The sequence below is a fragment of the Lepeophtheirus salmonis genome, chromosome 13, assembly GCF_016086655.4.
Source record: "Lepeophtheirus salmonis chromosome 13, UVic_Lsal_1.4, whole genome shotgun sequence".
In the NCBI taxonomy this organism is placed as follows: domain Eukaryota; kingdom Metazoa; phylum Arthropoda; class Copepoda; order Siphonostomatoida; family Caligidae; genus Lepeophtheirus; species Lepeophtheirus salmonis.
The window spans coordinates 28373898-28400850 of record NC_052143.2 but is presented as its reverse complement, the minus strand read 5'-3'; the positions used below and the strand labels follow the sequence as shown (position 1 = coordinate 28400850).

General features: G+C 27.0%; 1 protein-coding gene across 47 annotated transcripts in view; it reads right to left on the bottom strand.

Annotated features, from left to right (window-relative positions):
- LOC121127702 (uncharacterized) overlaps window positions 1-26953 on the bottom strand; it is a 281992-nt gene that overhangs the window by 46257 nt on the left and 208782 nt on the right. For 2 of the 47 annotated variants that reach the window (XM_040723133.2, XM_071893130.1), the window contains exon 3: window positions 16573-16699. The exons of 39 other annotated variants lie outside the window; for them this stretch is intronic. In XM_040723133.2, coding sequence (XP_040579067.1) covers window positions 16573-16692 — 120 coding nt within the window. In that variant the 5' untranslated portion in view covers window positions 16693-16699. Of the gene's footprint in view, window positions 1-16572; window positions 16814-26953 lie in introns of those variants that run through there. 6 more of the 47 variants (XM_071893137.1, XM_071893154.1, XM_040723136.2 and 3 more) reach the window with 4 other exon arrangements.

Below are 26953 nucleotides of genomic sequence, written 5' to 3'. Positions count from 1 at the left end.
CGGTTCATCAAATTTTATTTTATTAAACTATATACAAGCTATAATTTGAACTATATTCAGATTTGAAAATACTCAATATTTTCATCCGTACAGAATACATATTAATTAATCTAAAACATCTTGTAAGGAGAAATTATTGTAAAATTGGTGGTAATATAACTTTTTATGTTGAAAAACAAATGACTATTGAATAATTCGAAGGAAAAGTTACAGGAGGGGTGGGGGTTAAATATATTTTTCACATTTTTTATATGTTGTTTTCAATTTTAAAAAAATACTTTGAAAACTTTGCGCTATTCGACATAAAAGCAAATATAAAATAAACCAAAGACCTACAAAAACTCTTAAAGTAAAATAAAATTGAATATACTAAACAACCAGAGGAGATTTTTTTTGTGTAGATATGTGATGTACGCGCTTAAAACTATCAAACACAAAACTTTTTGAAAAAAGTCAATTTTTGAGTCATTCAATTGGAACAAGCCGTTGATTTTAAATTTTTGAAAAGGATTAAACTTATTATATTCTCGTGCTTTTGACTTTTTCAGTTTTGTTTAACTTTTAGTCTTATGTAGGAAAGTATAAGAATTTTTTTTAGTATACTTTCTTACTAATATGTATGTAGAACTCAATAGGTAGGAGTAAAGTTATTTATATCCAAGTTCATAGAAACATATAACAACAAAGTTATCTCTATTTTTCTAGAAAGGCCCTTTATTTAATGAATAAAAGGAAAATATCTAAACTATTTTTGTCCATGTGAGATTTCTACTTCATATTAAATCTTTGTGTAAATAATGTAGCGTTATATGTATAGATAGTATACGTATGCTATATATATTTAGAAAGATACTACAAAACGTTTATATTTATTTATATATATTTAAGTAGGTCCATGTTTTTTTTCTATGATGAATAAATTCTATTGTGAAGGTCTTTTGTTACCGTTATTATAACAAAAAATAAAAATAAAACTAGACATGGTTGTATGTATAATTTGTAAAAATATAATCTAGATACTACTAACAAGCATACATTCTCATCAAACACGATTAAGGGGGCACTCCTAATTATATATTCATTTCTGGATCAATATACTTAGTCAGCAATAAAAATTTTTAAGATGACGTGTAAGTGATTTAGTATACATACTATGAATCTCTTCGACAAGCTACTCAGTCAAAAAAGTATTAAAGTAAAAAAACAAACTCAATGGAAAAGTTTCAATGTACAAATTTAACCAGGGGGTTTTTACTTTTTAAGATATTGCTCTTAAAATAAAAATAATTTTTTTGAACTACTTCAGATAATCTGCATTTTTTTAATAATAAAAAATACTCCAAACGAACATTTTAATTTATGTTTGCACTAACTCCAATTGTATTTGATGATGCAATGGCTCTAATGTATTTCAAAAAATATCATTTTCACGTATATATGTTTTATATCTACAAAGTTATGCAAAGCTAAGAATTCAATATCTTCATCGTATTGGAGATCCTTCTTTGACATTTCGATATAACAGTCTTTTAAGAGCCATAGTAGTGCATTTTAAATCCATCTAAAATATCTTAAAATCACACGATATTCTACTTTATCCATTTTAACAAAAAACCGAAAGATTTTTACAAAATTAGTTCATTTAAACAAACTAATTGAGTAAACCATAAGCCATGAGAAGGCATGGCCCTTGAATCCAGCAGGAACCATATTTTTTTTACCGATTGCAGAACTATCTCTGTTTTTAAATTGATAACTCTTTGATAAGATTTGATAAGTTTTCTCTATTGACATGAATTCTGAAGCTACTAAAATGGCTTAACTTCACCAAATCTAAAAATGTCTGAATATTTTATTTTTGGATGTAGAGTTCAGCTTTGAATATTGATAAAAAAATACTAACCGTAGTACAGTGATATACTAAGAAGTGCAAGTCTTAGTATTTTTTTTTTTTTCAAAAGTTTTGATTAAATTAAAATTGAAACATATGGCATAATATAATTTGATTGATATCTTGAATAAGAAATAAAGTAAGAAGTTTAATTATTATGTAATATAATGTAGGCTCGTCTCCCGAAAGATTAAAATAATTAGACTAAATTTGTATTGATGTGGGTGTATACTAACGACATAAATATTATTTATTTTTATTACAATTCACAAGATATAAAGTCTTGTAATTTTACTTTTTTGATGTTGTCAAAACCGAGGTGACCACCAAATTTAAATAACAATATTTTCTGGGTAGCTGCCCAATTTAAACAAATAAAATATCTTTAAAGGGAAAAAATGAAACATTTTGTCAATTTGGTAAGTACTTTCTCTCGTATTTACTTATTTTTGAAGACATAAAATCTCGTAATTAAAATCAAAGGTTTTAAAAACGTAATTAACACGTAATTCATCTAATATATTATGCTGGTTCTCAAAAATTAAATGATTAGGAAGAGAAAAAAACAACAGACTTGATTTTCATTGATTCATTGAAGTATGAAGTCGATATTTTCTATTTATACTTTTTTAGTCTAAATTAGTTAATGACGCAGAAAAATATGCTTGATCAATCAATGGAAGAATGAGAAAAAATGGACTTTCGATTACTTTTTTAAAATATATTGGCATTTCTTTAACAAAAAAGAAAATCAATATCTAAGTATTTCTCCAGATTGTGCATTAATATCTTAATGACGATGGCTAAAAACATTTGATGATTATTATTGATGTATTTAGAGCATATTTCGTACTTATAATAAGATATATTAACAAAAGAAGCATTGATTTATTTTGTAGGTATGTGTATATACATATATATTTTACTGAATTATTTTGCAACCTTAAAAGAATGCAAAAAAAAAAACACAACATTTTTTGAATACATATATTGCATACAAAAGAAGACTCATAATAGAACAAATCATGTTAAGTTTCGAGTTGAATCTGTTTTTTTTTTAAACAGTTGATGGAAACAAATGATGTAAATTCCGTATGAAAGATATTTTTATTATTAATTCTGTCGGATTTTTATTTATTTTTAAGAGTTATTAGTACAAACATAACTTTTTAGTTTTTATGTTGTCCTTCAACATCTCAATAGTATCATAAAACAAATATATAAACAAATTAAAAGAAGTAAGGATTAAAAAGAAAAAAAATAATCAAGGCTTTCAAGGAATTCCTTGAGGGTTCATCCAAGTAAACTAGGTGACTTGCCGCACAATTTTACTTCCTTTCTTTTATAACAATAAAACAATATAAATTCACCTCCAAAATGAAAGCATCAAACTGAAGCTCATATTTCTAGCTCTAAGATTTAACACATTTGAAGAATGAAAGTTGATAAAATTTGAGGTAGAATTTATTTGACAAAACCACATTAATCCTAAAATAAGTAATCTAAAGTTAGTACAATTCTTTTATAAAATACTTAAGGCTGATCTTTTGTATTAAATGCTTATAAGTTCAAGACATATTCATTAATTAAGAAACATTTTCTTCTTCAGATAAAAAAAATATACACAATTTTCTGAAAAAAATCAGCAAAGGTTGACGTTTTAAAAGAGTACGTTCTGTAGCCAGTAAAATTAACTATTATATTTTGAAGGAATATGAATCTTTCTCAAATTATCCTACTTTTTGCTGATTTTTTAAAATGCTTTCATTTTATTTAATAAATATATTATATTTCAACTTTAGTCCCCAAATATGGCGTCACTTAAGTTTATGATGCAATCTGTGACGTCACTTAAAAAAAGCGTCCCCCGGAATCAGTTTTATAAAAATGACGTCACGCATTAATGATATTATAATCACGCAACTTTCAATTTGTTTTCAAAGTGGGAGTCAATCTGAGAGATAATTAAACAGTAATCTATATGGGGATAATGTCCCACCTACTTTGCTCCGAGCCTTATTATTGTAACTTTTTGCTGCTTAATTGTAATCAATTCATAAATTTCTGCACTCATAAGAAAGAAAAGCATATATATTTAAACAAGATTACAAATATATTCTATTAAAAATACTTATAATCTCATTGTCAAAGTGTAAACAAATAAATCCCATTGAAACATTTCAAGAAAACTAAACAAATTCAATTAATCTTTTAATACAAATCACCAAATTGCATCAACTATTTGCAACATACGATTTTGTTAAACATTTACATCTTCAATTGATATTCTCATCATCGTAAAAAGATAATTTATATCTTATAAATAAGATAATACCTTGAGTGCTCCAACATCCAATATGAGCTGAATTCTGAGCAAAAATTTGCTTTTATCTACGAATTTATTTTGAGAAACAAACTGGTTAAGATTGGGCAAGTCGGATGCTTTAAACGCTTTAAGCGTGACTTCTTTTTGTTATTTCTTGACTTACAAGCTCCGTCCCGGAATGAATTAAACTCGTATCTCAAAGATTTACTGTATTGCGTATCCTATAACCTGATGGTATATTTGTAAAATTGTATAGAATGAAATAAAATTTAACTAACATGGATTTATAGAGTATTCACATCATTATAATACGACTTGCTTTGAAACGATAATAAAATTTACAGAAATGCTGATAATGTATTTAGATGGATTCTTAAATTTATTGAAAAAAATCTATTATAATTTTATGTAATTCAATTTGTAAAATGTATTATAAATGACTAGTTTTATAATATATATCATACTGTAATATATGTTGAGTATATTCTATTATTTCGTTTGTACAAGCTTATCTCCATATTGTAGACAATAAATTAACAATTAAAATGGGAAAAAAAAACTTTCTCTAAAAAAAAAACTTTTCTCTAATTATCCCACTTTTCTTGTTCCTAATCGATAAAAAAAGTACATATATTTACTATATAGCTTGACTAATTTCCTACAAATCTTGATGAAACTTCAACAAAGGGGTTATAGAATAAATAAAACTTAATATCTGCATTGCATACTACTCGATGCCAATGAGGAACACTCATATGGGAATTAAACCAAAGTAATGGATACTAAAAATTACTAATATGGCAAGATTTATTGAACTATTTTTTTTAGATCAATTATGGACGATTACGTAGGATAATAAGATGAAATTTTAAAGTTAAAACATCTAATTGATTAGTTAATTTTTTAATTATTGCTAAGCCATTTACATACATGACAATTTTTGAAACATATAAGTACAAAATGCAAATTCAAAAAGAAACTTTGTACGTTATTAATTAACTTATAACTGTAAAAGTAATTCTACAGGGTGCTCCTCAATATAGTCCCATAAAAAGATCAAGTTATTCATAGATTATGGATTGCATTAGAATATGTATTTATACTTTTAATATTGTTCTACAATGAATAAACATTCGATTCAATGTGCTTGCACTTGTTCAAAACATTTTGACGGATATGCCTCGTCACTGTCGTGCAGCTAGTACTCACCTCTTCTTATAGAAATGGGGTATACACTTGGCCTACGCCACTGCCATTAGGGAGTCCTTGGTGAATCGGAAATTGTATTGATCTCCCCGTCGACTATACCCTTCATTGCACCTTGTTGCAATATTACTGACATCGGTAACGAAATCTCTACAAACAATACTATATTAAATTAATTACGTTAAAGTTAATAGGACTCTGATTCTGAACAATTCTCTATATTTGTTGCAATGTATGTACACCCAGATATCATTTGTATTCATATAATACAATTGACTTCAAGGGTCCAAGATATATCATTTTCATTAGTTTGCTTCAAGTACTCTCACTAATGTGCAAATCTACATGACTTTTTTGCTTTTCCTTTTGAAAAATTATAGTAATTTGATCCCCCTGAAGTAAAGTATATATATATCTATGTTTTAAAAACAGTCTTAAGTAGGTATTTAAATAAATACTATTAACAAATTCCCACATAATATAACTTTAGAAGAAATGCTTGTAAAAATATTATAGCATAGTGATTTAGATCAACTAAATACACCTTATTAATTTCCTTTGTATATACATTATCAATTGATATTGCTAACCCGTTTAGCAAACATTTATTGGTCTTTAATATATACCAATAAAAATTATACTTACATAATTTTTCATCCCATAACTATCTTAGGCTATGGGCACCAAAAAATAATTTAACACTGGTGTAGCTGAAAACAAATATTGATTATACCTTCATTTAAATGAACAATATTACAAACTGTCTGATTACTTTTAAAGGGCAAGTATGTACACTTCTGTAGATATATGAAGGTACAATAACTCCCCGTAGAATACATATAGTGTTTGAAAAATGACTTGAATTTATGTACCTATATATTTACAGAAGGAACCATTTGTATTCTTGATTGAAATACACATACCCTAAAGAGTTTATTCTTATCAACTTTTAAACATGTCTATGGAGATATAATACTATTTCATAGTCTTGAAAGCACCTATAGATATTGTCTTATGTTTAAATATTATGAATACGAAGTCCCCCTTATATTTGTCTGTATGGAAGGGGGCGCCATCTTGTCATCTTTAATAAACTTCATAATATTGAAGGCACACTGGATTAAGATGCCAACAGTCTGTTCAGCCTTCTCAGCACTGACATCGGCGAAGAGGATATCACACACGCTTTGCATTTTTTGTTGTTGCTCCAACATTTTTACAATTAGAGACAAGGGATAAAGACAAAACTTGTTTATTTTTGTTTTGATTATCGTTTAGTTGCATAATGAAACCTTGTTATCCAAAATAATAGGGATAAGATCGTAATTGAATGATAATGCAAATTTTGGGTCTCCCCTCTAGTTATCCTGGCGTTATCAAACTGACACAAAAATTATCAGTGTTATGAACGTTGATTGCTTGAATTTGAATTAGCTTCTCTTATTTTATGAACAATTTTTAGCAATTATGAAATATTAATTCAATAGTTTGGTATGAATTGCCAAGTTACCAAATGATTTTAGGCCTTTATTCTGTTTATTTTTGGAATAAAGTTTGCGAGATACAATGAAAGTAACAATCATTTATATTATTCATAACTATCTGACAAAACCAATAAAACATGTCAATATATTTTTGCTTAAAAATGGTACAGTATAATTACTAAAAATTAACATCTTCTTCTTTTTTTTTTTCATTAGATCCTAAAATTGATAGTAGATATTGATATGTTAAGATAGATTTTATTGCATTAAGGATAATTTTACAAAGCATAAATAGTAATTCATATATGCTATTGAATATGGGATGAAAGGATGAAAAGGACACATAGTTAATGCTATTAGAAGATATTTTTTTGCTGGTTTGAAGCGTTGCTCGACTTCCAACAATTTACATAAAATATATGTTTTCATCCATATTATGTGCAATTAAGTCAAATATAAGCCTTAACAATCAGAATAAAAATGACTGATTGTACAAAATCAAGATTCTATCAATATAGGTAGGTAGCATTAGTTTCTACTCTTTTTAATCTTTCATAGGTCAGGTTGAGTCAATCAAATTTTGAATAATTAAAGCGTCGCTGAACAACTTACAATTAATCTTAATCAATACTAAAACTATAAAGAATTCTAGAAGTCTGTTATCTTTAAAAAAACACGAATAATGAAACTTTATAAGAATAAAACCTTTATTTATAATCAATAGTTTAGTTCTTTTCCATTTTTTAAGGCTATTAAATGGCAAGGACTTTATTTTTTTGGTAATTTGTACATTTTGTTATATAGTTATATCATCAACTCCCTACATTTAAAAAATGGCGTTGCTTTTGTTTATGATGATTTCATAGAATACAACTATTAAAACGATGTTTTTAAAGTAACTTGCTATTTTACGAGTATTTATTAACATGAACTGTAAGGACAAAAAATATTTTTTTTGGCATAGTATTTTAATGACTCTTGAGCATCACTTTATGAGAATTAAAATATATGGTCCATTAGGTCCATTAGCTGTCATTTATAGGTCTATTAGAACGTGTTTTTTTTGTTTTTTTCCATTTATTTCTTCAGTAAAAATGGCGTTTTCCAATTTTCTTATTAATAAAGAAATAAATGGTAAATCCTAATTACATTTTCGTACAGTTTTTACATGTCGCGAAAAACAAATTTTTATACAAATGAAAGAAAAAAAGAAGACAGATTCATGTTGTGTATGGGAGGAAATTAAAGGTAAGGAATTGGTTCTTCAAGTACATGCCTTCGATAATTCCACAGCCATTAATAATAATTTATTTGTACTACATGGTATATAATATAATATATATAATTACAATCTAAATTATAGGGTAAAATATATATGTACATATATATATAATCATGTTCTATAGTCTATAATTATGAAACATCAATCTAAGCTTTCATGAGGGAGAAATGTAAAAGTTTGAAACTAAGATGATTATTCTATCAAATTACTTGTTTGCAGCTACTATTCCGATTCTGTACTACATATAAAGAAATATATTTTAATATATCTATTATTGGTCGGTCAGTATTTTTTTTGTTGCATAATGATGCAATTAGTGGTTCTTTAGTATAATGTCTATAAACATTAAAATCTAATATACAAAAAGTTATATTTAATAACATATTTTTTTATATATTCCATTATTACATAAAAAAACATTGACTTGGTATAAAAATATGTTAGTTATGTATGAATAGTTGAAAATAACCGACATTGCCCGGGATTTCAGATATAAAAGGATAATCACAAAAAAAAAAATATATATATTCAATGAGTAATGATAATCATTACAAAGCCTATTAATCGTATAAATTCATTCATTTATTCATTGAGGTGAATAAATTATTTGGACTTCCAATAAATGATCATCCCACATAGAGTTGACCATGAGAGTGTGATTATTTTTAATGTCACCTACTGATCGATCTACTGCTTAAAGATACCCTTTGTGGCCTAATAAACTTTCATCTTAAACGATTAATTTCACTTTTTTAATACTTAAGCAATTCCAAAAGATTTAAATATAAAACATAAATAAAAATCTGAAGATACAGAGTTAAGCACAATATATACTTGGAACAAAACCTGATGATGATGCTACCTTGGAAATAGAGTTATCTTAGTGAAGACTTGCTCGAAGTAGATTTATAAGGAAAGGGGTTTTGCCAGGTATATCTTAAAAAACAGTTTCCTGCATCTTTTTTTCAAACATAACTTATAGTATCATGATGAGCCGTTCATTTATGTGAATTATGTTTGAGGTCATTTAAGATGCCTACGAATTGAGACATAAATAATAATTACTATAGGAGAAAGAAAATTGGGTTTTGGTACATTCTTGAAATAAATTGGGAGACTGAACTTGTCAAGGAGCACTCGAAAAAAGGAACCAAATCCTACTTTATATTAAAAGGAAGCAAGAATTTGTCAATAAGTACGATCGATGAGTTAGTGAAGAAAATAGATAAGTAAAGAGGAGAAGAGTAGATATATTTATTTATTTTTTAATAAAAAAGGACATTTGTAATTACACCCTTGTATGCGCCTGAATATCAATAAATACTGCAGTATCCCCCGCCCCCTTTTTTTCGTGTCACCTTTAATCTTATTCAAAAAAATTGAGTAGAGGTTGTCTCGATTGGTTACTAAATCTTTAACAATTTTTGGCATTTATAGACCTCAAAGTTAACATAATTGTACATTATAATATTTTTTCATGCTTTTTGAAGTTTCAACTTCAAAAAGGAAACGAATATAAAAAAGTAATATGGAGGATTATTTTGACATGTCTTAATCTGTGTTTAACATTTCTTGTTTGATAATTATTTAGAAATATAATAATATCTACAGTCTACAAAGTTTAATACTTTATTTCTTCAAACTATTATTTTAGATTATGAACTCAGGGGTGTAAAAATTAATAATAATATGTATTCAATTAGATCACTGATGTCTATAGTATCATACGTAATAACTATTAAGAAGAAATGAAGTTTAACGTAAAGTTAAGGAAAAATACCTATATTATTTTTTTTTATAAAAATGTTGAGTGGTATATAATGTTAATTTAAGGAAGTTCCAAATATTTCCTTAATAAAAATATAAACCATTTTTTTCAAAAATTTGTTGAAAAGTCAATCTTTACGGTAGGATAATGGGTTAATTATATTTTTTATGTCATATTTGAAAAAATAAAAAAATAATTGTGCCAAGAGGAGGCACTGTTTTATTGATCTGATGAATTTTATATCAAGAAAGATTTTGGATAGGTAAAAAATAATATTATTGCTGACAATAAATTATTATTATCTGAAATGATTAATAGGTTGATAAATATACATGTCTATATCTCTTTATATATTTAATATACTTACATACTTAAGGTACATCGTAGATGATTAATTAATTGATTTACATGGACTATTTAATATCATGCTTGATTTGTTTTGATTTACATTTGTTACCAAATAAAAAACCTTACATAGTTATACATAGCAATTGGGGAGATAAAGAAAATAACAACTCTTCTATGTCCAACAAATATTATTTATGGGGAAAAACACTATCTATATAACTTATTCAGTTGATATCCTTATCAAAAATCTACACCCATAATATCAAAAATATTAGTAAAAGTTTGTTGTTCATAAAATAATGTGGTATTTGAATCTGTTTTTCCTTTATTATAATTAGTGACCTTGAAGGGATTTGGATGAAATATTTACAGCTATAGTGTGACTATATATTCTGATATTTTGTGTACCTACTATGTTTTATGTTAATTGTGGGCCAAATAAATAGTCAAATTACAAATTTTAGTTATGTAGTTATTAGGACTTGTAGGGTATGGGGTTGTATCGCATTTAGGTTTGGTACGTTTTTAAACTCAACACGGTAAGTATATTTATAGTCACATATTAAATATTATACAATTTTGGTTATTTTTTAGTCAATAGATTTAGATATTGAGGTAAGATTTCATAAGCATCCTTTTATATAAAAAATAATTTATGTATTTGTTTATACAAGAAAGAAGTTAAGAATTGAAAATGATAAATTTCATCCAAGTTGACGGAAAACTAGTGTAATGGTGGAGGGATAATTTAAATAAATTTCCTTATGTTTCCAAGTTAACTTGACAATACTTCCCAATTACAAGTACATTTGTATCAAGCAAAACAATTTTTCAGACATCTTGCGATAGTGTCACTGCTAATTTGTCTTTTTTATTACCAGGAAATGTAGACAAGCTCATGTTTTCCCAAAGATATAATCAATCAATACTAATTAAATACATTGTAAATAGAACATACTTTAAATGGGATTAATCTACTTGTTTATAAAATATCAGTAGTTACTTATTACAATTAGTAAAATATTCGACTTACTTATACCTATTTTCGAAACATTTTTACGCAATCTTAAATTGCTTATTTATTAATTATTTTATATGAAAATTGTAAGTTAATCTGAAACATTCAATCAAAATCGAACTTTTTTTTGACAGTAAATCTATTAAAGTTGTTAAATAGACTTTATTCCTTAATTTTTTTCTATAAAATGAAGCAATTGAAAAAATATAATCTTCCATATATAACCCTTATTTTTACTAGATTGTGTATCATTAGCCACATTTTGCAGAAACTGTATTTAAGATAACTAAATTAATAATTTATCTTTTGACTATGGGAATGCTATTTATCATTAAGTATTAAAATAAATTTTCATTTAATCATTTATTTCATATCAAACTATGGTTATAAATTGAAATTATACTAAAATAATATGATTTTCAAAAAAAGGTTTTATAGGTCAAACCTACTCTGATGGGAAACTCTAACAGTCCTTTCCGTGTTTTATATTTTTAATAATAATAGAAAATTTGCAAGTTAGCCAGCGGGCGTAAATACTGCTACATCATGTTATTTTTCGTTTCCATACGAAATTATTTTAATAAATCCTTCAAAGGCCCCAAAAAAAATACAAGTCAAACAATATCTTCAAGGAATAAATATCCATAATCATGATTTTATAGATTTTGTTATGAAGGATATATCATTTACAAATAAAATTGAATAAACCTTTAGAAGGATTCAAACTATAAAGTTAATATTTTTGGCATATCAACACGTGACAAAAGTTTAAAAATAAATCTCATAACTTACTAATATATGTCTGTTGCAGTTATGAGGTAAGAAAATAAATAGTTTGCTTCTTATATTCTTGACTTTTTTTTATTAAATTGGGTTTGTGATTAAAAAACAAGATGTTGATACATCATACCTTATACAACCTTAATTAGTTAGGTATCAATTTCGCGTTTTTAATATCTAAAAGGCAAGAGTATTTTTATATAATTTTTTACATATTTTGAACAGAGACTCAGTACAACAAAAAATTACATATTTTTTGTATTATTACAAATAGTTTATATTATACAACGTATAATATTTATAGCTGTGTACATATGTGTATGTACAGAACACGTATTGTATATTTGATAAAGTAAAATTTACATATATATTAAAGATAAAATTGAATTTTCTTAAAACCACATATTGGTAGATAATTCAAAGACGGTACTAATATAAGACATATTTTTAAATTTTTATGTTCGGTAAATTTAAATAAAATACCTGAGATTTCGTTGTTTAGTTCACTTGTAAATATATTTTTTTATAGTTAAAATTGAATTATTTTGTTGTATAAATATTTTCATTTATTTAAATATTGAGTAAATGAAATCATGAGTACACCAAACGTACTTTGTTGAAATTAAAAAATAAATATTTTTTTATTCATAATCAAAAATAAATAACAACTAGTTTGATCTAAAATTCTATGACATTAGCTTCTTATACTAGTACTTTTTAAACAATCTTTTGCTAATACTATTGCGCTGTCTTCACGAACATGAAATAATGAATTTGTGACTATTTTGATTATGGCTCATTCTTCTTAAACAATTACAGGGGATAATTACTTAGGCCAGTTAAAAAAAGTTTAAGGATATAGTTAATCTATTTATGACTCAAGTAGAAGAACTATATCAGATCAAAGAATCTCAAAAGATTCCTGGGACCTGAAAAGAGTCGGTTAATTTATTAACCAGTATAAGTAGCATTTAGATGTTGGGAGAGATCTATGATTTTGAAAAAAAATTGTTATTAAATGTTTGGATTCAATCTTTACCAAATGAAGGAACATAGGTCAATGGACAAAGTGCTCGGGAAAAATTATTCTCCGGAACTCTAGGGCGGTCGTATCTCAGATGTTAATAGAAAAGAAAGTATAATTAATGTATGGACTTCAAACATAGATCCTAGGTCAGATGAAATAATTGTAATATTTAATGTTCAATTATATTTCATCAGTGCACCTACATTTTATCTATTAAATAAATAAAAAATTATACTAATCATATTAAACATGTTCGTTTTGCTTTTACACAAACATAATTTCAAGAATAAATATGAGAATTAATAGTTTAATGCTCGTATTTGTTATAATTATGGAGACATTGCAGATGTAGCCAAATATTTAATCAAAAGAAACTAAAGAACAAATTTTATGTATCTCCAAGTCCTTGATGTATGTCAAGGAGCACTCCGCCCCTCGTCTCTTGATTCAATTTAATTTCTGTGAGTTCAGTGATTTTAAATACGTTTTTGTTTACAAATTAGTAATTATAAGTGTACTGAGTATGTTTTTATCAAAAGACTTGGGTCATCAGTGATATCCTTTACCTTTTTTTCTCTCGTCAAAATCTATTCTTGAGGATTCTGATTATCATGGAGACTATATTTTGTTTTTTATAATCTTCTCTTCTACCTTTTGTGTTCTTCCTCCTGCTTACCCTGCTGAGAGTGTGTATTTGCTCTCCTTTCCTTTGAGATATCTTCAATGGAGGAATACGCTACTGATCGTCCCCCAGATGATCTTGTTAAGAAATCGTGTTCTCATGTCACTGCAAGAAGTAGTAACTATAATAATAAAGTTAATGAGGGTATAAATATGAATGGGGACTTTAAATCAGACATTTTTGTTGTTCTTATTGAGGACATGGATGGAAAGGTTTGTCGCCAAGACAGATTAAAACATATTGATGTATATAATTTAGCTTTATTCTTTGGGTTTAAAGAACACGAACTTGATGTGAGAGATAGAATAGAAGATTTGAAGAGAGTGAAAAAAGTGATGTTGGAAAATACTGATGGAGTGAAAGAAGAGGTGTCTTTAAAATTAAAAGGCAATGATAAGTTATCCTTTAATAGGAAAAAAACAAACTTACTTATTACGGTGGTTATATCGTTTAAGTGTGTTGAAGAACTTAAAATTGTAGATTGGTTAATACCATTCGGAGAACCCTATCCCAAGAAGAATTCTGAGGAAAAGAGAGTTGAGGAATTAATAACTCAGTACAATATTATTTGGAGGGATAGTGACTATATAGTGGAAATGGAAGCTGATCCCTCTTCACTCCCCCAAATTATACCATTTCGAGGAACTCTAGTCAGGTTAAAGTTTGCAGGAAGTACAATGCAGTGCCAAAATTGTTTTAATTTTAGCCATATAAAACATTATTGTGGTCAAAATAGGGTACGAATCCTTGATTATGAAAGAACATTGAAGGTTTTTATCCCAGAGAGAGAAAAAATAGAAAAAAGGGCAATCAAATTGAATACAAATGGCCTGCAGGAAACACCTTCAATTGCAGAGGTGGTTCCTTTGAATGATGATGGTGGAGAAAAAAGTTTAGCAACAAAACAAAACAAAGTAATGATGGAGTTGATGTAATTTCTTCTGATGAGGATAGTGGAGATAAAATTTCAACAATAACAAAACAGATTAGTTATTGAGTTGAATTAATTAAGGTTTTACCGGATGTACAATTAGAGATCGAGAGTTCTAAAGATTGCACTTCTAAGCATAAGAAAACTTCTAACGGTGTCGGAGCAGAGGATAAGTCTGATGAACCTGATCAGCAAAATCATAATAACATAGTACCGGAGAGATCACTGAAACCCCATATAAATACTTAGAAAATTTTATTAAGTCGAACAAGATCCCAATCTGCAAGGAAGAGAGATCGTTCTGCATCGGGTAAATCTCCTGAAAGGAAAAAACACCATTAAGGCTCTAAAAACGTTATTAATATTACTTCAAAATTAAAAACTTATCAATAAAAAAAAATAAAAAAATTAGTAATGCTATTCAGTTGAAAATCAATAACTTTTTTACCAACACTATAACGAATGATATTAAGAAAAATATAGGCATTAGTAAGTTGATTTCTTTAAATGTTCGAGGTGGCACGGAGTGTAATTTTCGTCACGACCTCATGAAGCGTTTAATATCAATGAAACCCGATGTGATATGTCTACAGGATGTAAAAACTGCTTTCGCAACAACTTGTAACTTTTCCTACCCTCTGTATCTCCACAGGAATTTTAGAAGTTATTTTACCAGCTTAGACAAGAAAAGGGGTGTTTTAACATTGGTGTCAAAAAGATTGATTGAATCTTCTGTCATACAGGAAGTTTCATAGTCTAGTGATTGGCATAAATTTTTTGTTTCTAATACTGATTACTGTTTCTCAGTACTAAGAGCTTACGACCCTAACAATAGATCGTCAACTTTCTTTCGTTCAATTACTAATAGTCAAATAAATGATGGCATTCCTTTACTACTTTTTGGCGACTTGAATGTTGATCTGGACAAGGAGGATGGATACTACCCAAATGAGCCCATTCTAAATAAACTTATCTGGTAAGTTAATTTAGTAGATGTTATGAAGGTCACATCTTTAGAGGAAACAGTTTCCTGGAGGAGGGAGCTACATTCTTCATGAATTTATCATGTTCTCGTCTTTCCATTATTTTTGTCAAGAATTAAGACTCCTAAGTATCATCCAGAACGCAGTTCAGATAATAAAATAATTGAAATTGAATTCTACAGCCTTTTGGGAACTCAAAGTTTCAAAATACCGAAATGGATTATTGAAGAAGAAGGGATTCAAGAGACCATGAAAACTAGAATAGTCGACTCTTTTGATTCAAATATTTCTGCCGAGCAAGCTACAAAAAAGTTTAATAGGATCATTAAGTTATCATCATGTTAATATGTTAGAGATACATGGGCTGCAGTAATGCAGTTTCAAAAAGATGTGGATGATATTTTAGATAATGGGTCTCTTTTTTTAAGAAGCTACACGCCAGACTTAGTTAATACTTATCGAATATCAGAAGTTTCGGAAGATGATATGAAGAAAAAGGTGTTAAAAGAAAATAGCCACGCTCAATGTATATAAAGCTTGAAGAGGAAAGAAAACATTATAGCATCATCAATTAGCAAAATTATGCATAATGAAAAGACTTTATGTAAAACGGCGGACATCCTTAGTGCAGATTCTTTCCAATTCTTAGTTGGTATAAGGGGTCAAAAAATTCCAGTTAGAAAAGGGAATATATATTCCAGTTTTTACATCCGTTAATATAAATGAAAATATTAAGAAATTTTTCAAGGGTAATAAAGGAAAGACATTGAGAGTATATTTGAAATAAAAACTTTTTAGAAAGGTTTATAAACCTTAGGATAGCTGAATGGAGGAGATTGAACTTACAGACGCGTGTCGACTTCTACAACGTAAAGTTAATATCTTCAGTGCTTTATTCAGCTTCTGCGTTGCCAAGATTGGCCAATTGGGGGATCGAAGCTGAAGAAGGGTGGCTACAGAAGTCATGTTCTACCTAAAATATAAAGGAAGATTATAATTGATTTATCCAGTAATTCAGAAAAAGAATGACATTCTGTCATTTCTAATAGTAAAACATACTATTTGACATATTTCCTTCCTGGGCTGCCTCCCAAAGAATTTTGTGGAAAGCTTCTATGACATATTACTCGGCTTCTCCTATGGACATTATTCGTCAGTTTTCAAAAAAGAAGGCGTGCTTTGGACCTTTTGATAGCCCAATTAGTCTCGAGATTGAGTCTCTTTCAAAAGAAAATTTAACTATTCATGATATGGTTACTAACAAGAGTAAAGGGTTAAGTCTGGAAAATTTTATTAGGCTCTGCTAAAAGCAGGTAATTTTCATAAATCCTCTATACCTTGGCATTTAAAGATATTATTCAGACTCCTTTAGAACATAATGCAAATAAAATTTGTCAAACATATATCGATCTTCTTGACCTGTCACAAAAATGGGAAAAGATAATAAGGGAGCCCTTTCACTTTTGTCAAGGAAGATAGGAAATTTACGTCTCAGTTCCAAATTTCGACGGGTTGTATTTGCTTCAACTCTCCCTGTAAGAACTGTGGAAAGAATTTTAACTCAGTTCTCCATGTATTTGCAAGATGCCCGGTTTTATCTGGTCTTCGATATTTCTTCGATTTGAATATTGATCTTTTTAATTTGAGTGACTACCTTCCCCATTACTCGTTTGCCTACATTCTTTTTGGAATGTCCAAAGGGCAGAAAAAGGAAACCTCAGAAACCAGGGTTGTCTGCTTCGCTTTAGTTAGCACTAAAGCATATATAGCCAGCTGCCTCATTTCTGAGTGTCCAATAAGCTTTCACTCTCTGAAGAAATTTTTTATTGCATATGCAGCAAGATACACAGCCTTTTCCTTAAGGATCCGCTGTTACGAGGATAGAGAATGGAAATACGGCGCAGACATTGTTCAATTTTTGACACAGTGGTCATGTAAGTTCTACTCAACCCTTAAATGCTTAGTAACAAGATACCTGATGATGAGGACAATAACATTGAAGACATAGTTGTTGTTTGTTTTTCTGTTTTAATTTTATCATTTTCAAATTTTATGTACTCATATTTTCTAGTGGTAGATATTAGCATAATTTTGTATATAGTCTGTAAAAACATAAAACGTTAATATTGAAGGGTTGGTGTTTGATCTAAGAGGTTAATTTTAAACTATGACGTTTATTCATGATTAATTTTATTGCAATCCGTCTTGATGTATTTTATTACAATTAAAAAAAAAAAAATCTAGAACAATCAAATTATGCATTTCACTTATAAATTTGACATTTGGTAGTCCTACTAAATAAAATGAAGTATATTGTCACCTCTCAATCTTTTGCCATCTGCTGCTCTCAAATATAGATAGATACATGAGTAAATAAGTTGGATAAATGTAAAATAATGCAGAGATAATTTTTTTTCTAGCTTTTCATGAGACTTATTGGTACACCATAAACAGTAAAATATATCCCACCACTTTTTAGTTCATCTAATTTTCCTTACACAGACAACTGTTACTGTATCCAAGAAATCAACAAATTCCTATATTCCTAAACGCTATCAGGAAATATCAGGTTCACATACTTTATTTTACTCCTCTACTCTACCCTCTTTGATTAAAAAATAATTGAAACTGGCTCTAAAATTTCGCTTACAGTAAGATACTTCTTATAAATACATTTGCTTATCCTACAGACAAAAGATAAAAATTTTAACCATCTATTTTCAAAATTAAATAAAAATTTAAAAAATGAATGTAAATGACTATTAGTGACTCCTGAGTAATATCGAGGATCACAAAAACATTAATAATTTAACATTTAATATTTATATCTTATACTTAACAACTTTTCCTAAAAGACATTATTTTGAATAAAACAGATCTCTCGATTCTCGATTCCATATAAAAGTAATTCAAACGACAGATTAACAGGAACTTATAATTAAATTTTAATGAAAAAATGAAAAATATATACTAATATGTAGTGGTAAATTAATTAATCAATCCCCTGTAATGGGTTCATTATACTCTAAAAAATAATTCCATTATTAAAATGTTATAAAAAACTGACTTTATTTCGTATACAAAGGTTTTTTAACCAATAAAAATATTCTATAAAAAATTGCTATTGAGTCATATTTTGTAGATCCAGATTTATATTTGCAACTATTAAAATTTACTAATAATACGTATTAATTTACAACTTTAATAATAAGAAATCTCAAACAAATTAAGTTTTAAAATAGTATCAATCGTATTATTTTTCAGCATTACGCTGTTTTACTCGATGAAATATAGGAATATAAAAACAAAATAAACTATTTTAGTAAAGAAATGTTTTATGATTTTTAATTAAGTTTCTTTACTGTAAGAATCAGCAAAGATAATATTATGTACAATATATTTAAAAAAATAGGAAACTGGTAGTTATAGATAGAAAATTTGTAGTAGTTGAAATTTTCAGTTTAAAAAATATAAAATTCTCTGATTTTAGTTAGACAAATTTACTTCTAATCATTCCAAAATAAATTTAATTATAAAACTATATTTTAGAATTTTTTTTATATGCCAGATACAATGATTAAAAGATAATTTAAAAACAATTATGTAGAATTCACATCTTATATTTACTGTTAAGGACTTTAAATACAAAAATACTTTTTGCAGAGTACTTAATGTACTTTTCCACGTATATTTTTTTATTTAGCACACCAAATACACAAAATATACAACATTAATTGTTCTAAATATTATTTATTATTTTAAGAACTAAATAATTTTGTATAAAATTATTTCATTTTTGCCATTATGAGTGTATTATTGAGTAGTTTAATGATTAAACTTATTGCATTAAACAAAATAATATTATCGTGTCAGTTTATCATTCACATATTTAAGTTATGACATTAGCCTCGATTAGGTTTGGACAAACAAAAATGTGAAAGGCTTGCATTTCGAAAGCACAATGTTTAATATCCTGCATTTAAAAAAGCACATTTTTAAAATGATATTTGTTAAAGTAATTAATAGGTAAAAAGCCAAAAAGTAATATTTATAAAAATAATAATAGGATACGAAAAACTTTTAAAAAGTATCTCCCTCAAAAGGACACAGAGATTAATTACTTAACATTAAACAAACAATTAAGTAAACAACGCGTATTTGGTATTGATTATTTTCTTAATGGTTCTTTAATTGGTCAGAGAGAGTTTTTTTTCATATGCCAGACACAATTATTAAAAAATAATTTAAAAACAATTCTATGAGCGACGGTGTATCAATTTTACGCACATTGAGTTCAAAAAAAAATAATTTTTCCCATTGAACTACGTTTTCTTTTGATTTTCAATACAACACCATTTTAAATTTTTTATCATCCCTCCACTTTCTAATTTTCTTTTTCCTTATTAATGAATTAAAATTGCAATTTTGTCAAAAAGAACATATAATATTATAATCCAAATTCATGGATAATTCTACTTTTTTATACAGTAACTGAAGAAGTCAAGTGGGTGACATTGACTTTTAGAATAGTAGTGATTTAAAAAGTCAAATGATTATCATTCAAATTTGTGATAAAACAGTATCAGAACATTAAAAAAAACTGTTCAATATAATGATTCATTAGGTTTTTTGAACATTTTTTCATTTATATAGATATAATTTAAAGCAATACTTATAAAGGGTTGGCGTTTGTTAGATGAAATACTGTAAATTATAGTTAACACTGTTAAAAACAGTTTAACATCTAATTTTGAGTATTATGATACAATTACTTCACTTTTTTAATTTATATTTTCGGAAATACAATATTAAATTAAATAACTTTATTTTGTAGTTTGTAAAGCTAATTATTAGATATAAAAACTTATCATTTAAAATAATTATCAATCGTCAAAATTATAAAACATGTCATATTTTTCAATCTTTAAAATATTTATGCTGATGAAAAGTGTAAATACTAATAAAAAAAATAAATACTAAAATGGAACAAAAAAAAAACATAAATTATTATGATTGAGTTAGACTAAGTCGACATAATTTTTGAAATTAAAGTTTGTACTATTCACTAATATTAAACTATTTTTTTGAAAATTAATCTATTAATTCATGCTTCACTAAAAGGGAGTCATTTACAAACTATTGTTGAAAATATTTTTTTTAAATTATAGAAATATTAAGATTTGAGACCAAAAAATTAGTATTTATAGACCCTTCGAAAGGTAAAACTTTATATCCACTCATATTTATGGATGAATCGCAAATATAATTTAAATTATAAAACCAATGAAAAAAAAAAAATATATGTTATTTTTTATAGTTTAATTAAAGAAATAATATGAAAAATGTATAATACTCCAAAATGAATCTTTAATTAAAATTAGTATATCTTAATTAAAGTTCCTAAATTTTTTGTACATTATCTAACTAATAATCACATTTCATTATAAAAATTATAGTATAAAACCTCTGTGTAAAATCAAATGGTCTTTTACTTTCACCAATTATAACTACTAACTTTGAGTGTAGTACATCTTTAGTCTTACTATATCAAACCACCTTTCCTTCGAGAAGAAAGAGAAAGAAAGTCCTAAAATCAGTTGGTAGTTAACCAATTCTTCCAAACTATGCACCTTTTATTTAATCTTTACTCAGAAGCGCTCACAGTTAAACGAGACCACACTCGATGTCAACCAATCACTGATCGTTTCACTGAATATAAGAACAGAAACAAAAAGCTCTACAGTTGACAATCCAATACACAGTAAATTTTTATGGAAAGAAACAACATTCCACAAAAGCATTCTAATTAAATAGTTATAGACAGCTTGTTTTTATAAAGATATTAATCAATTTACGTTGACGTTACAGTTTAAAAAAAAAACCAGTATAAAAATGTCAATTTATATTTGGTTAAAGATTGACATTAATTATTTGAAAGTACACAAATTATTTTTTATTTAGGAAGAAAAAGTGAAAGTTATCATATTGTATAGAATATATAACATATATATGTTTTAAGTATATATCGAAAGGTCATTTTCGGTCAGATATTTTTATTAGTGAAGCTAGGATCCATTATTTTTATTGAATTTTGAAAAAAAAGAAGTATGAAAATAAAATTATTAGCTATCAGAAACTTACTTTTATTTGCGCCAAAACTTAAAAATAAAATAACTAAACATACTCCGATTGACTAAATATACGGATTGCTTCCGAAGAAAACTAATAATATTTTTTCTAAGGTTTGTTATATAAGATGTCGATATATTGACGCTTCGGCATTATGGACAAACTATTTGTACTATTTGAATATTTTTTCTTTCAAGTACCTCAAATTATTTGATTTTTTTTACAAGCTAACAGCGGTCCATCTGATTGAATATCAGATCTATATTATAATGATTTTTTTAATAATATTTATTTAGTTATAACTTGTTTACAAATTACCACATATAAGCTTTCGTCATTATAGTATTAATTATCTCTTTCTTATAAAATAGATGGGAGGTTCAAATGTCTCAGATTTGATTATTTTCCAAGATGTATTCAATTGACAATGATTCAATGTTTATTGTTTCAATAGTTTCAAAAACAAATAAAAAACAGTCTTGATTTGTCAAATATTATTCATTATTATTTTTATTTTTTTTCAATAGTATAGTATAAATAGTTTCATTATTTTATGATTTTTACTAATGACCTGAACATAGTTTATTTTATATGCCCCAAGGACCAGAGGGTCATTGAGTCGTCTATAAATGTAATTATTAAACATCATTTTTTTAATATTATTGGATTTTGCCTACTAATTAATTAATTTTATGCAAGACAGTTAGTATTATACATAGAAACTTTGTCACTTGGGGGAGGCAAAATCAGTTATCTATTTTGTGTCAAGCAATAGGCTGAACAACTTTATTAATGATGAAACTCTCTATATTTCTCTGTTTTGCAAAGAATATTTGCCCAAAAATCTAAACAAAATACTCATTAAAGCCTTGTAATTTTATTTTGTAAGCTCCTTACTTCAAGTTTTAGACAAGAACCAAATTAGATTTTTTTACTTTTTTTGTATATTTTATATATTTTTTTATATCACATTGATTGATTTTAAAAAAATAATTTAATCATCTTTTGAAGTCCTTCTGGCACATAGGACTTAAAATTAGTAACGCATGTCCCAAAGAATACTTCAAGGGATTCAGATGCCAAAAATAGTGTTAAATTATCCAGTCGTTTTGGAGTCAAAACATAAATATAAAAATATATATTTGACATGTTTTATAATTTTGACGATTGATAATTATTTTAAATGATTATTTTGTAGTTTGTAGAGCTAATAATTAGATATAAAAACTTAAGTTATTTAATTTAATATTGTATTTCCGAAAATATAAATTAAAAAAGTGAAGTAATTGTATCATAATACTCAAAATTAGATGTTAAACTGTTTTTAACAATGTTAACTATAATTTACAGTATTTCATCTAACAAACGCCAACCCTTTATAAGTATTGCTTTAAATTATATCTATATAAATGAAAAAATGTTCAAAAAACCTAATGAATCATTATATTGAACAGTTTTTTTTAATATTCTGATACTGTTTTATCACAAATTTGAATGATAATCATTTGACTTTTTAAATCACTACTATTCTAAAAGTCAATGTCACACACTTGACTTCTTCAGTTATTGTATAAAAAAGTAGAATTATCCATGAATTTGGATTATAATATTATATGTTCTTTTTGACAAAATTGCAATCTAAAAATATCCTCATAATCCGAGTTATTGCTGCAAACATATAATCTTGATGTTGAACTCCTTGTCCACGTTAGTTACTGCTTCTGTAATAGAAGACCACAAGGAGTCAACGTTTATTGTGTTTTTACTTTTTATGAATATAAAAGGTTCAAATCTGGCGAGCCAGGAGGCTACATTTTCTTTGCCCAAAAGACCTTCGGGAAGTTTGAGGTGCTTTTTTTGCTCTTAGAACGGCCATAAGTCTTTCTTGTAGGCGATTCTGACCCATCAGACTCCTCAAAAGCCTTAGCAACATTGTAAACATTTTATTACGACAGCTTTATAAACTCAATAGCCCCTTGGGCGTGTGCCCAGTACGGAGACACGCAATAATATCCGCACGGCGTGCGTAATCTGAAGACATCTCCATGACTTTTTCATTTTATTTTATAGTATTGTGAACTGAATCTGATAAGGTCACTTTAATAAATATCCGTAGATCTCAGGGTTTGCCACGATATTGAGGTCTTAAATTGTTCCGGATTTAAATCCCCGAGAATAATACTTTTTCTTTAATTTTGAGGTAAAAATGGTGATTTTAACTAATATTAAGTCACAATTAAACGTAGCTTATTGACGCATATATTCATTACATGAAATGGCAGTCATTATTATTTTCTACACTTAAATATGTTTAACTATAAAACATATTTTGCATTCCAGTAAAGTTCTGTAAAAGTTTATGTTTTTACAAATGTAAATATTAAAAAAGTATACAGTCAGAAAAGATAATAATTAATTTACAAACAACTTTATTTTGTTTTTAGAAAGTATACATAACTGACAATCTTGAGTGTACTCAAAAGCTAACTACTATGTATGTTTAGTACATGTATAATTGAATTACTTTGAAAGATAAAAGTTTGAAACATAATTCTATTTTAAATTTTAATCTACAATATCAAATTACACAAACTTTTATTTCATCTCTTAAAATTTTCCCAGTCCTAAAATTAATTAATAATTACAAAAGGTGTACCAAAGCATTGGATTTGGTAAGAATTTGCTTTTTTTTTTTTTTTTTTTTTTTGAAGTATTGGAATTGGTTCTACCGATACCTGTACATACTAATTTATATAAATTACTAAGTCAAATGAAATTCTAATTAAATTATTTCAAATGGTCAAGCAATCAAAGAAAATGAGGATCATAGTTTAGAATAACTCTGGATATAGCTCCTAACTGAATGTTAATGGGATAAAACTATTTTTTCTTTAATTTCTATTTTTTTTTAAATTACTACAATGATAATAGACCTACGTGTATAAGAAAATTTAGATACATCCATTGAAAAGGAAAGTCTATTAAGTAGTGCAAGCAGTATATATGAGCCAACCAGGAATAAATGGAATTATGAGCACGGAAAAGAACTAACTTTTTATATAATTTGAATTTCAAATTATTTACAACTTATTATAATCGTGATTATGATTGATATATTTTAGTAATTTCTTGTCCAGCCCTTATTAATTTTAAGTAAAACATAAAAAAAAATCATTTTGTAAATTTTTTATATAATTCCTTGATACATGATATTAATAAGCATCGGAGTCGTTCAAAACCGGCTGAAATTTTGGTTTAGTAATTACCCAATTACATAGCTTACTCAAACACTTTTAAAATAATAATTTATTAGCTAAGTCTCTTCCACACTCACAACCCCTCCTCCTCCCCAGCATAAATCACCACAAAAATGTCAAATATTGTATTTAAAGCATAGCTCTCTCTATACCCTAGCTTTTTTTATGATACCCAAAATTTCGTCATAGCAATAATAAAATGCCTAATTTATATATATACAATGAGGAATCAATAAGAAATTGTATAAGTGTCTATTGGGAAAGAGCATAAGTATAAAATAACTTATTAACAATACAAAAATATTGGCATCGTGACGCCACTAGTTTATATAAAATATATTTATTTCAACCTAATTTATTAGATGCATTATTGGAATCTAGAACGGTTGAATAAATCAGTTTTAAATTTAGTATAGCAAATAGATGCAAAAAATTACCAAGATGATACTTCTTTTGATACTTTTATGGGCATTTAAGGTCATTAAGAGGCTTTGTTAGATCGAAAAATAACCTCATTTTCCTTCTATCTTTCTACATCTCTTTCTAAATCATTCTGTCTGTCTCTTTTCCTTTTACATTCATTCCTTGCTTTTATTCCCTTCTATTCAGACCTACAACACGAGAACTCTCCTCTAGGATATAAAATAAGTTGAAAGTTGTTTAAAATATATACTGCAAGTATGTAAAAATGAATGACATCTCGCAGGTGTTTAGATCAACTTATATTTTATGCAACATATCCTCAATATACACTGTACATAATTTCATACATACGGATGAATTTTGCTTTATCCGTATGTATATTTGTTTAATTATTTCATTGTTCGCTAATTTTCATTTTATCAGAATATATATATAAATAGTGTTAGTTTTGGCTTTTTGTATTTTTCATTGATAGTGGTAGATTAGATATAGGATCAAGTTTTATTTTGGGGTTGGCTTGATCTGGCCACATCATTAATTAGAAACTTATGACTTCAAAAGTCAAACTTGTTTATAAAGTATATAAAAGGAGGGGTAAGAGGTGAAATAAGACACAAAAAGATCCTATAAATTAGGATACATATCTCTAATCATGCACCAGAATAATTCTATAAATTATCCATTATGTCTATTTATTATAAAAAAACATCCTTCTCTATCGCACTTTTCTTTTACCGTCAATCTTTGTCCCCCCTCTTTTCAGTACTGCAACGCGGGTACCTTTTGCTAGTAAATGATATACTGATATCTATCTATAATACATACATAAGTGATAAGAATTGAGATAAATCACTCTGGACATATATAACCATTTACACACACAGACACATGCCTCCCTTCCAAATTCCTGTCGTGGGTTTATATAGATTCAAATATAAATGTATGCATACAAGCATAGAAAGAAATAATATTATAGAACATTTATTATGTTAAAAGAGGAGGCACTTAACAAAGTTAGTGATATCAAGAGCAAAGGGAAAACCACAAGAGATTCTTATTTTCGTTATATACATATATTTAAATGTAAATATAGTATCCCTTCTAGAATAGTTTTTCTTTATTGTAAAAAGAACATTTATGTATTACATAAAATAAGAATATTTATGCATATACATACATTAGGGTTTCTCTTTTCGGATCCCAGGATTTCTTGGGTTTTTACTTCTACAAGAAATTTCTAATAAATTTAACTATTAAAATTTTAATAACTACTCCATTGTTTAACTCTAATTATTTCTTAATTCACAGCTCTTTTAATGATATATAATTTGATTTAATTACACCTTAAATACATATTGAAGAATATCTTGGTGGGATACTAGTATAAAGGAAATGCAGACCAGAAATTAACCCCAAAA